General features: G+C 36.9%; 1 protein-coding gene across 2 annotated transcripts in view; it reads right to left on the bottom strand.

Annotated features, from left to right (window-relative positions):
- The window catches only part of TMEM245 (transmembrane protein 245), a 92,482-nt gene that overhangs the window by 7,119 nt on the left and 72,458 nt on the right, over positions 1–12,905 (bottom strand). For both annotated transcript variants that reach the window (XM_087759618.1, XM_087759626.1), the window contains 3 exons: positions 5,926–6,026; positions 3,900–4,074; positions 920–1,114 (listed from right to left, as the gene is read on the bottom strand). In XM_087759618.1, the coding sequence (XP_087615744.1) occupies positions 920–1,114; positions 3,900–4,074; positions 5,926–6,026 (471 nt within the window). The remainder of the gene's footprint in view (positions 1–919; positions 1,115–3,899; positions 4,075–5,925; positions 6,027–12,905) is intronic.

The raw sequence follows: 12,905 nt of genomic DNA, 5'->3' as shown, positions 1-12,905 counted from the left end.
ATGCAAATTTGTGCGTGTACTGTGGGAAGCTCTACAGTGTCTACAGGAAGTCTTGGAACATACTACAAGTTAGAGACTACAGACAGGTCCAATTAGTGGTTTTTCTCCTAAGTACCCATATGAAAGATGACAACATAATTCATGTGAATGAAGCAAAGGATTATTTCTGACAAGCACAGAATCCTCTTTAAGATATATGTATAATGAGCTAACCTATGTAATTGAGCAAGACAGTAGAGACATTAAAATGGCTACTGTCATTAATAACTTCACAATATGATTTCCAACCCTAGTTAAGTATTCAATTAGGCGTTTATTCATCCCATTCCTTAACTGTACAGTTTAAAGATACATTTCTATATTCCATGTTCGGTAACTTCAATAAAGAGATTAAACAAGATCATATTTGTAATAGAATAGTGGCATATAACGTTATCTCATTTTTGAATTTCAAGTATATTTATTTATATTTTGCAATATTGTATGGTGACACATAAAAATGCAATTTTTGCAGGCAGGCCTCTTAAAGACAATGAACACTGACTATTAGATATCCATGAATAACAGTTTTACAAAGCAAAAAGGATGTTCAAACATCTCCTAGCACAATGACAACATATAAATTATAGGATACAAAGGTACTATCAGTGAATTTTCTAGAAGAGCCTCCTGTAAGAAGCTGAGGGAATTAAACGAACATTTCAGGTTTACAAAGTTCCAGTAAGTATTTTACTTTACCATAATTTTTTTTTCCTAGAATTTTTTTTCTAGCTGAATCCTCTCCAAATACTTCAATATGCATGTAGGTGTGTATGCACACTCATATATAAAACTCATGACCACATTCTCTATACCTATGTGTATATACACTGATCCATGTAAAAACATAATGCATACATGTAAGACATTTATAACTTACCGGTAAATCTGTAATGGCCATGCTGCTTGTGATGGAGTGGGCACTGAATTTGTTGGACTCACCAGCATGGCACTATATATGTTGGAAGCAACCACAAGTATACAAAGTAGAATTGGTCCTATGATGGCTCCTTCCAGTCCCAGGTAATATGCTCCACCAGCTACTGCAAGACCTGTCAGGTAAGGATGACCACCTCTGGAATTACAGCACAAGCAGAATAAAATTAAATTAAGAACAACACAACAATACTATCAATTATGAAATGTGATTTAATCATAAAGTTTTATTAAGCTTAGAAAATTACACCACTAGCTATAGATACCCATATTTATACTATAAACTGCTGTTTGAATGACTGCATCAATATTCCAAGCTGTATTCTGCGCTATATTTGCACAACAGATCAATGTTTTATAGCATATAACACTGGTAATATCCACAATGGAGTAGCTACTTTATAGACATCTGCTGAAGAATGTCTCAAGGAGTCAATGGTAAAACCATTTCCATTTTGAAAATGGAAAGATGATTGATTACAAAGAATGTTCATGCTTTATGGTCAAGAATTGTTAAATTTTAACACAACTAGCAACATGTACTATGAGCGTTCCTCAGCAAGGACATTAATTCACATGATGATAGCAACTTGCATTGCATCTTTCAAAGAATAGTTAGCATATATTCTTTAAATAAACAGTCGCCTTCTCATTTAGTTACAAAAAAACCCTCTCAGACTGAGTGTTTGTTATCATTAGCTTTTAATGTTTTCAGATGAAAAACAAAACCAGATTTTTATGAACGTATTAATAATTACTGGAAAGTTGGGGTCCATGGGGCTTTTGATAAGAGCTATTATGGCACGAAGTAAGCTATGCTGTTGTTGTTTTCCATCTTTCAGTTCAGATGCACAACACGAATCCGATCAACACCATTTACACAAAGCCTGCTCATCATGCTTAATCTTTATAGCTAACATAATGATGGTAATATGGAATTATATAAGAAAAGCTACAGTTGAAACTTAGCACCCAATTTTCAGGAAGTTGCTCTAAATTCTGAGTGTAGTGGAGTGAAAACATCAGCTAGTCAGTTTAGAGCTCTGGCAGTTTCTGCCTGGTTTCTACCACGGTCCTGACTTCTACCCAGCTCCCACAGTGGCAGTCTGACCATGAAACATGACCTATTACATCATGCACACCTCAATCATGTCTTACCTAGGTCGAATTTAACCTACTGGTAGGGCCAGATTGTTTTTTTGAGGGGACAGACTTGACCTTAAAGTTTTAAGTTTCTCCAACAGTAGACACATGATTCATTTCTAAACCTTTAAAAACTTCAAGTAATTTTTTTCCAGCTTTGCATCAGTTTAAATGTTCTGGCTAGTTTGCCAAATTAAACAACGGATCACCTGATGAAATAGGACTACAGTATAAATTTAATGCATCTGGAAAACCCTGCGTAACCTAATTATAGCTATTTCAAATACATTTAATCTAATCTGCAAGACAGCATTATGCTTACTGTTCTATTTAACGGGAAAAATACAATTTCGCTCCATTGTCAGAAAATCTATTCCTGCCACATATATTTTCTGGACAGTAAACAGAGTCTGCATCCCCTACAGTAAAAAAATGTATTCTAATAAGTAGAAGAATTATTGGCTGGTTAAATAGCTACTAGCCTTAAATCTATCCATGATTTATTATTGGGAAAAAAAAAAACATAATTGGATTATACTTCCCCTGTTAGCCTTAATTAATGCAAAATAACTAGTGCCACAGTCTATGAAAATTATTATTAATATTGTGCATATTATCATTAGGTTCTCTGTTCAGTGTAATTATATTTGGTGAACAAAAATATTAATTTTTAACTTAACACAAAACTGAAACACTTAATGTCCTTATTCTACATTAACTCCACTGTAATAAAAGTCAGCACAAATGAGGGACTAGTACCAGCATGTAACTAAGTCTGGGCCATGAAGGTCTGAATTCAAACAGTTTACTAGGATTGTTTCTGGTGATCAAGACTGAAGCAGTGACCAGAGGAGCACAATTTTATATCTGTCTTGTACAGGGTTGTGAACATGTCTTGCACATATGAAACTCGACAGTTCATCTCTTTGCCAGCTCTGTTAAACAGCACTGCTTTATCTTCTAATCTGAATTGCATAAAGGGATTCACTAGGTATTTCAGCAGCAGAAAACATCAGTGGACATTTCAGTTGCACTCCAGATACAACTACAGATGTTGACTTTGTCTCCAAAGCTTTGAGTTTGTTTCTCTGTGTACAAACTCAAAGCTGAAACCAGGAGACAGACACTTCAAGTCAACAGAGTCAGCCAAACACCTAGCAAGATTTTTCAAGAAATCTGTGCCTACCTCCCACAACAGGAAAACAGCACTGGCTACTGTCTCAGTAGGAGCCTATCTCCAGTTTCGCAATTTCATCTGTCTCAACACATTTAAAGATCAATCGACAGATTTTTACATTGGGGTATGGTGACACGACACACAGGCTGGCTTAAAAAAAAATCCTCAAAATTCTCACAATCCATTCTGAAAAAATTAAAGTATTTTTTTCAGGTCCCTAACTAGCTCATGGATTTCTTGTTTGTTCTGCAGCATCATCTGCCATTAGGTGATGTAAAGGAAAATGCTACATGTCTTTAGTCAATGATTAGATAAATAGCAAAGGTATTCTTAGAATTACTTTAGCAACCAAAACAGTTGATTTTGCTGACTTTGAGAATGAGTTCAAGACCTCTGAAGTGACAAAGTTCACAGAAAAGAATCTTGGGAAAGTAAAGGCACTTAGGCCAGTAAGACTTCTTGCTATGAGGTGGTATCACTACACATATTCCTATGCTTGAAGGTACTGTTCTGCATGCTTCAGAAAAGTAAGTTCCATTAAAGGTATTGATGATTGTCAACAATTTTTACAATACTAACTTTAAAAAGTCTTCAATGTACTTACCCTGATATGTCTGAATAAATTGCTGTATCTACAAAATAGGTTGGCAAGAGGTGAAAAACCAAGAGCAAAATGGCTTTGCATCCCTGTCCTTGCACAAGCCACAAATCTAGGACTGCAGGGATGGCTGCCCAGTATGTCCCCAGAAACGGCACTGCTCCAAGGATTGCTGCTAACGCTAGAGCATGCAGAAGCAGAGGTGAGAAAAAGATCAGAGAAACATATGTCACAAATATATTTACAGTTAAATTCTGACACTTATGCCACACCGGTAGTCCCACTGCTATCAACTGTTGTAAATAAGACACTGAAGAAATGCCACATCAGGCTGTTGGTGTTTCATAGCTGTGGTTTAGGAAAAAAAGAAAATTACGCTATTCCCCATACAGAAAAGCTTCACCAACTATCAGTCATAAGGAGTTACTTCCAAAAGAGGTACCAAGTCAGAAAAATTTAAAGTTATACCAATCATGCACATTTCAAACTTTTACGTAACTACAAATTAGCAACTGTGTGCAAGAAAGTATACAAGCAGAAGTCTCACTGTAACGTACTGGATCTCCTGTAGTCAACCATAATAACATAGGTAGTACGGTGAGAAACCAGGCAAATATAAAATCCATTACTTGTGTATTTCTGTATGCACACATGTACACACAGGCGTACACCCTTCTGATTATACAAATACCCGTTGTAGTCTAAAGTGATGCAGTACTGCTGTCATTCTAATTTAATGCAACAGGAATGAACACAACACAAAAAATAATTAAGGTTTTTTTCTCTTTTTTGGTCTCATTAACCAGAAAGCAAAACCTTTCAAGACTTTGCACGTAGCTGAAAGAAAAAGAATGATTATCTTCTAAGTAGGTCTAATGACAACCAATGACTTTAAGTTAGTTGCTCTTTATAATACAGCCATTTCCTATTATATCGGGTTTTGTTGCTTTATAGCTTCCCCTTTTGTTCCCTCGTACATGAAGCTACAACGTTTTTTTTTAATTACTACTATCATCACTATTTTTAGGGGAAGAGAGTCAAAAGAGGAACAGGTGAGAAGATTTTTCAGTGAAAACTGTTCAGCCACTTTCAAAACTAAGATTAAAGAATAACAGAAAAACAGAGGCGGGTAATAGAGTGAGGAAACAGTACTGAGAATAAGAAGCATGCCTCTATAGTGCATTTTCATGATACCACATCTTCCTGCATCTTGAAAAATCAGTACCTGTCACCTTTGAAGAAACAAAAGCCAAGGAAGGCAGATTGAAGTTAAAACCTGGAAAGACTTGGACTGAATAGAAGTGAGAAAGAATTACATCCAGCAAAAGAAACAGAAAGGAGAGGTAAAATAGCTGGCAGGGGATGTGCTGTAAAAACAGAAAAAGGCAAGGCTCAGAGGTCAGATAGCAATCAGGCACTTCCCTCCACCCTACCCATGGCCATCCTGAAACACCCCTGGAATAAGTTTTCAGCAGTGCCACATACATTCACAGCTGGAACTAAAGATTTTGAAAATAAGAGCTATATAAAGCTGTACTGTCTTCATAGAATAATTAGATCTATGGTAGTTTAATTTAAACTTTGAAGAATCAGTCAATGCTAAGAAGTTCTTTGGAACACAATGCGTATCACAAAAGTATTAAACTTGTCATAGTATTTTCATAGTGGGGTTTGAACAATAAACAGAACATAAAAGTGAGGTTACATATTGAACAGGGAATAAAGAAAAAAATTCTGAATAGCTGCTCATTAAGTTCATACCATATACTAAGCTCATCAATAGACTCAGTTGTTATGATAAAAAAGCAGCCAATCCTGTAATTAAAAACTGTCTTAAGACACTTGCACAAATCAACCATATTAAGGTTGCCTATGCAACTCTAATGCCGATAGTTGCCACCTTCATTTTTAATGCTCTCTAAAAAGAACTTCAAGACTAATCTTATCAGCAACATTTAATCTTAGTGATCTTGTACAATAAATAATTATGTAATATTATCTATAAATATATTGTAATTGTTCAAATTCTTACCAGATGGTATGAAGACTATGTTAATCCCAAATATAGTGTGAGTCAGCCAAGTGTAGAGTCCATAGAACCCAGCCATTTTGAGGGAAGCATCAAACACACCTCTAAAACAATCAAAGAAACTCTGATAAATTTTATTGGCAATAGGATTCTGGGAACTTATAAAGATATACACAAGGTGCTTTGAAAAATTGCAAAGCCATCAGTGCCACAAGTAACACAACTCAAAATGTAACACTGAACCCTTTATGCGTTTGTTCCCTATGACAAGAATAAGCATCCATCACATCTGTCATTTAAGGTATTTAGACACAAAACCCCCAGACTGTTCTGTACTGTACAATGGGTTCCAGGGATGAACTCCTTGAAAGAAACTGCTTAAGCATCAGACCACATCCTCTATCAAAAATAACTTTTTATCTATGAGAAGCAGTACCATTCTACGTACGAACTACTTTTTCTTTGCCCTTTTCCACTTCTACCTGTTCATTCATTTTCTTTATCATCTGCTGACATTTCTATACCTGCTCATTCTCATCGGATTAAAACCACTGGTCTGTGAAGTGAAATAGGCTGCTTAAACTCTTACTTTCCTACATACTTACATGGCTTTCTGGATGAAAATAATGGAGCACCTCATATTCATTACTGGATTTTAGCCTCGATATCTTTATATTCCTTCCTAGCTTTTAGGTTGCTTACTAGGTTACATTACTAAAAGCCAAATAGAAAATCTGGTAATCTAATTCAATCCTGCTGACTCTACGTCCAACATGCTGGGCACAAAAAGTTCTCCTCTCTTAAGTGTGACCACAGCTTCATGAGACAGCAAACAAGCAGCTAAGTGCTGTATCACTTTTACAGCACTAGCGCACTTACACATGTGGGGTATCCTATAACTGAACTGAAAACCTGTGCCTTAGGACTACAGTCACAAAAATTATACTCTAAAACCGGTATATCTCACCATTGTGTTATGCCAGTTTTTCACCCTTATTTGACAAAGGCATGAAGTTTCCTGAACCCACTCTTTTAGCTTGGATCTAAGTAACCAAACTATCCTTGAGTTCCTCTCCTCAGAACAGCCCTAACAGTTACGTTATCGCAGAAGTGATGGCACTCACACCTTCTTAGCAAAGATAAGTGCAAAGCTTGCTGATGTTAACTTCCCGTTTTACGTTTCATGCTTTTAGTTACACTGCTTGTGTCTTTGCAGTTCTGGGAACTCTGGCAGGAGGGCAGAGAGGACAGGAACACAGGCAATGGAAATCATGGAGCCAGATGATTAGTGGAAAGGTTTTCATTGCACTTAGAGGAGGAACACAGTCTGCACAGAAAATGGCCCTTTCTGGAACTAAAGCCTCTGAAAGCACAGCTTCTTTCCTCTGTTGAGTCGATAAAGCCTTCCAGAAAAGAAACCTTCTCTGCTATTAAACTACCAGGTACAATCTTCTCTTCTGAACTACCAGCAAGAATTCCAAGACTCATGGTTTTTGCACCTCTGGGCGCTATCTTCATTATTATTTCCATGGGCAGTTTGCATATTTCTGCCCTCCTTTCCCAACTAAAGGCACGCATAGGTTCCCAAATGACTGCTGAATCAAAATTATCTGATTTAAAATTTACCCACTGGAAGTTATGAGTGCATAATAAACCTCACACATCAACACTGTTGTTCAAAATGTGAGATCCTCTTAACAGATTAACTAGCAATACCTGTTGGCAGCCATTTTCCCCCCAAAAAGAGGGAAAGGGAAAATATGGAAAAAGCAAGCTTTAAAGAATGACCTGAAATAACAAATCCAGCCTTTGACAGACAAATATGTGCTGTGTGAAGAAGAGGAAGGCGTATTTACAAATATGTGGTGGCCTCAGTGAAAAGAGCATGAATACTTTGCAGTTTAGATAAACTTCTATAATATTAAACTGGGAAATCACAGACCAAACTATGCAGAATCTACAGATTTTGAAGAGTGAAATACTCACCTGTATTTTAGTTACAAGAAAAGTAAGCTGCTGGTATAAAAAAAATTGGCAAGGAGGAGAGAAGACCCCAAAAACCAAAGCCACAGTAAGAATGCTAAATGTGAGTTCACATTAAAAACTCAAGAGGTTTTCATACCTCAGCTACTCAAGAGTCTTCATTTTCTGCATTTTCTGTGACATTTAATTAATGTCTGCTCTTTCTGAGGATATCAAAGGAGCATAATATTTTTGTAACAAGAACCTGTTTATTAATTGAAACTGATTCTGTCAACCATCAAGTATACACAACGTATAAAAAGGGGGGAAAAATAATCTGTCAACATTTCATTTAAGGATACCTTACAAAAACAGAGGGCTAAATACCACTTTAATCCACATGTGCAAGTTATCTGTGGTTGGATCTTAAGAGTTTAGAACATGAACAATTACAACAGGGTCTTTGGCGATGGAAGTCTCCAGGCAGCTGGAGAGACGAAGTGCTATCTGTAGGGCAGTGATCACGAGGGTGCAAGAGAAAAACCTCATCACTTCTCCTGGTTGCACTAAAGATACATTTGTTTCCTTATGCTTTTGTCAAGCCAACTTCCTCAGCCTTCTTGGTCTCTTAAATCTTCGACCTATCCCACAGAAATCCCTTTGCACTATGAAGAAGGTATCTCACGATTTCTGAAACTCTTCACTGGTGACACAAAGTTTTCAACTTTTTTAATGCACTTTGCCAGCTCCTTCCAAAACAAAACCAAAAAGAAAAAAAAAAGCCAACACATCCAGAACAATTTGTTAGAAGGAAGCATTAAATCTAAATATTTAATAGCATCTATGAGAACCCAGATTTCAACATGCTATAATTAAATCTTCGAGTATATCTTTTTCCTATCAAACAGGAACTGTGGCACAAATACATCTCGGTTGTCAAAAATATTTTAAGACTGTCCTTGAAGTATCTCCTTATTTTTCCCCATAAAGATGTTTTCTGTACTGTAGTAAAATTAACAAGGTCTTAGCAACTTCTGTAAGTATGCCCCAAAACCACATTTCAATATACAGGAGGCGAGGCAGGCCTCTGGCTTGAGGCAGGTATCTGAAGTATCAACTTCACTTGAAATTAAAATATCCATCTACAAGTATAGGAAAGACTTCCCTTTTAAACAAGCAAACATTTTAGATTTTCCCACAGAGACTACAAAAGAAAGAGAGTCTTATTATGGTAACCAAAAGAAAGACAACAAACCAGAAAAATTATTTCAACAGCCGGAATTAATAGCTGTGAATTTAATTATGTTAGGGAGCAACTGCAAAACTGATTCTCATTCATAAGAAAGCATCCAAAACTGCCATTCTAATTTACACAGTTTTCACATTTCAGTTCAGACAAGCATAATTTTTATCCTAAGATTAATTTCATTCAAATTTAAATTCAACTTCTGCCATGTCTTTTGCTGATGTAGTCATGCAGCTTGTAAGAAAATTTTACACTGTGAAGTCCATTAGTCATTACAGATGCACTAGCAGAATAACAGAAAAGTTCATCATGTACCAGCAGGTACGTCCTGGTCTAATGTCATTCTGCAAGTTGATATGTAATTTATTTCAATAGCAAAATAGTGTATACCTCTAGAAGAGTGTAGAGCAGTACAGCATCTCTCTAGCTCCTTGCATCTAGCACACACAACTAATAAGCTGAAAGGAGAAGGCATCACACAGTGCTGAGAAGCCATGAGGTGCCAGTGGTCAAGCAAGAAGCGAGAGGAGGCTATAGCTAATTTCATTCTCCTCCTCTCCTGCACCTTTCTTTGTGCCTGCCTCAACTAGTCAGAAAAAAGCACAAGGCATCCTACTCTGTGGCGAGTGTGGCCCAGGAGAAATCTGAAGACTCAAGTTTGTCACTTCTGTCAGAAAAACTAAGAATTGTATCTTAAAGTCTCCAGAAATTCATATCCATTTGACTTCATGGTTAAGGCAGCTAAAAAAAAAATAATGCTGAAAACACTAACCAGAATCTTCATCAACAGTATGCTTCAGCTACTCTGCATCTGTGATACCCGATCTTAAAGATGACGTGGTATGCTAGTGCAAATGCTGAATGAATTTATTACCATCTGTAAAATGCAGACCTTCCTGGTGAAATTCTGACAGTAAATTGGTTTCATCTCTTAATACATTATTGGCATACATACAGCTTCCTTTTACATACAAGAGTAATTGTATGTTTCAGAAATCAGAAAATCCAATTGCTGCTCATGTCTCACTTTGGCACTGTATCTGGATGAACCACTTTACCTGCAAGAGCTGTCATCTGCAAACGTGTAATTTATGAGCTCTTCACGGCAATTTGGTGTAAGGCATACTTCGACACACATATTCCATTTTACTAAGCTTTGAAAAGCATGTAAAATTAAAAAAAAATAATAAAAAAATCAGAGGACGTGGGTCATACTTCACATTATTCAGATTAAAAATTAAGAAACTTCTGTCAAATTGTCAAATGTTTCTGCACAGCTGGCCTAAATATTTTTTTGTTAAAGTTCTTTCTGCTTCACTGAAAAGCTAGGGAATTTACTTGTAGACTTCACAAGGGGAAGTGCCACCTTTCCATTTTATGGGTTTTGTGGGTTTTAGTGGATTCTTTTCTCTCTTACTGATTTGCCATAAGAAGTCTACAGCTTCCCCCTCGCTTCTACTGAAATCTACCTTAAATGTATGTCCACCTGAATTCAGGTTCACTTCACAGAGCCTGCAGATAAGGTCTGTTCACCATTAGCAACACAGTGAAATTTCAAAAATTTCAACCTAACACTGCAACAACCCCAGTTCAAAGTAAAGAGGCAGCAAAGTGAAGACTCCTAGGATGCAGAACATACCTCCAGCTTCAACTCAGAGCATTCATTTTTTGACCTCAGAGTTAATTTGATTTTCTAGATCTCTCTGTTCCCAGAGCACTGGAGGAAAGAAGAGCATATGGACTGAAATTATGAGAATTGGAGTTTCCAGAAAGATTAGAGTAAGTATATAATAAGTTCAGAAGAGAGATTTACTGGTTACTATACTATATTTATAATGAAGGCATATTGACCCTGACTGCTAAATGGGCATAGGAGTAAAAAAGCTAAACAAAAGTGACATTTGTCTTTGGAAACGTTTGCCAGAATTAGCATTTCCCTAAATACTTTACAAAACACTTTACAAGCCATACAGTGGTTTACAATCCAATTAAAATGCAATTTGGATAACAGGAACACCCTAAGCCAAAATACTCTTAGAAAAAGACAATTTCACTCTTTCGTCATCTTCTTTACACCACTGATGTTTGGTATTTTCCCATATTCTCAAAGTAGACATTACAAGGATTGTACTGTATCTTTGTTGCAAAAATCTTCCTGTATACAGAGCTGACTAATTCAAAACGATGCTTTAAGAAAATCCAGCTATGTGATTTCTTTTCAGAATACAACCTTTACATCTTATGAGTAGAGGGTGCAAGGTCTAAAAGCAAATGCGATGCATTCCAAACTTCACAGCACAGTTCCACAATTTATTTCAAATCAGGTTAACTCAGCACTGCCACAAAAAAAGCACCCTCCCATTCCCCTGTTCTTAAGCATTCATTTCTGCCCCAGACCACCCTTCCTCTGTCTACCTGCCAGCACAGTCTCTTTTATGTGCCACAACGATTTTTACAATGAATTCAGCTAATAATTATTTTTTGCTGGGTTAGTTTTAACTAACTAGCTCAGCTCTCTACTCCCCATCCAATTTATAGAGCAGTGGCATAAATAGCTGTGTTCCCGCCAGGAAAGAAGCCAGCACACTCGCGGCTGGAGGGCAGGAACTCTGCTTTGCACAGTAGTGCTGCCTTATCCCAGCTGAAACTAACAGCCGCTGTCACCATAGCTTCAAAACCAAATAACTCATTTTCTTCCTTCGGACACCAGCAAGATCCGTTGCAAAAGAGAAGCTATCGGTGACAATCAAAGGACAGCTATTATCCTAAAAAGGACTGATTCTTCTCCCACAATGATCCCCCAAATTTCAAGTGACCACCAGGAGAACACTGAAGAAAGAGATGACTCAAAGAAGTCCTTTTGCAAAAAACCTCTTAAGCTGTTCTTTGACTCTCTCTAAGGGTTCTGTTCTTTTAGGAATAAAAAAGACCCTCATTATTTTTCAGTTTCAAATTAAACATAAAAATAAGCAAAGAGCACTAAGATATATTCCAGCTATGAATAAGCAGAAGTAGCAATAAGTGTTTCTTGACAGAGTGAGATCCTCTCAGGAGCAACATAAATATGCAAATGATTTCCAGAGATGACTCCACGACAAGATTTCAGCAGTTTTGCTGTTGAAATTAATTGCTCCTTAGGAACGAAACAGCTGAACAAAGAGGTAACAGCTCCAACATATGGAAGCTAGTAATGACGCTAATCAGATAAAGTGATATAGTCTTGAACAAAGTATAGGTCCTTGAGATGGTGTAACTGATGCAAATATTACACCTCCCAAGGCGGGACAGGGCTCCAGTGACTGTATCAAAACTTCAGACTTCTAAACAGCGACAACTAGTCCGAAGGACACAGCAGCAAACAGACTCTCTTCTCCAACAGAGAAATGTCTACATTCTCTGAAAAAGAACAATGAACGTGTAGTTCAACCTGTAAGAACTTCTACATCTGATTATTTCTTCGCAATACTTTTGTATTCGTAATACTTGTAATTATTTTTTAATGACTATTTTGGCCTGTTTCAGTCACATATACCACATAGGCTTACAATTATTCTCCTAAGAAGCACATTTCAAAGCATTAGTTATTTCTGAATCAACTATTTCTAACATTTCCAGATTTTTATCATGAGCAGACCATGATGCTTACTAAGTGTAACACCTAACTATTCTTAAAACGGATCTTGGAACATAACATATAAAAAGCCAAACTAGTTCAGATCAAAAGTTTGTCTAGCCAGCATCCCATCTCCCGTAGAGGCCAGAAGCAGATGCTAAG

Source organism: Nipponia nippon, unplaced genomic scaffold (genome assembly GCF_047370975.1).
Source record: "Nipponia nippon isolate SJK-2023a ecotype South Korea unplaced genomic scaffold, ASM4737097v1 scaffold_1, whole genome shotgun sequence".
In the NCBI taxonomy this organism is placed as follows: domain Eukaryota; kingdom Metazoa; phylum Chordata; class Aves; order Pelecaniformes; family Threskiornithidae; genus Nipponia; species Nipponia nippon.
The sequence above is the reverse complement of the archived record's forward strand: the minus strand, read 5'-3'. Positions and strand labels throughout refer to the sequence as shown.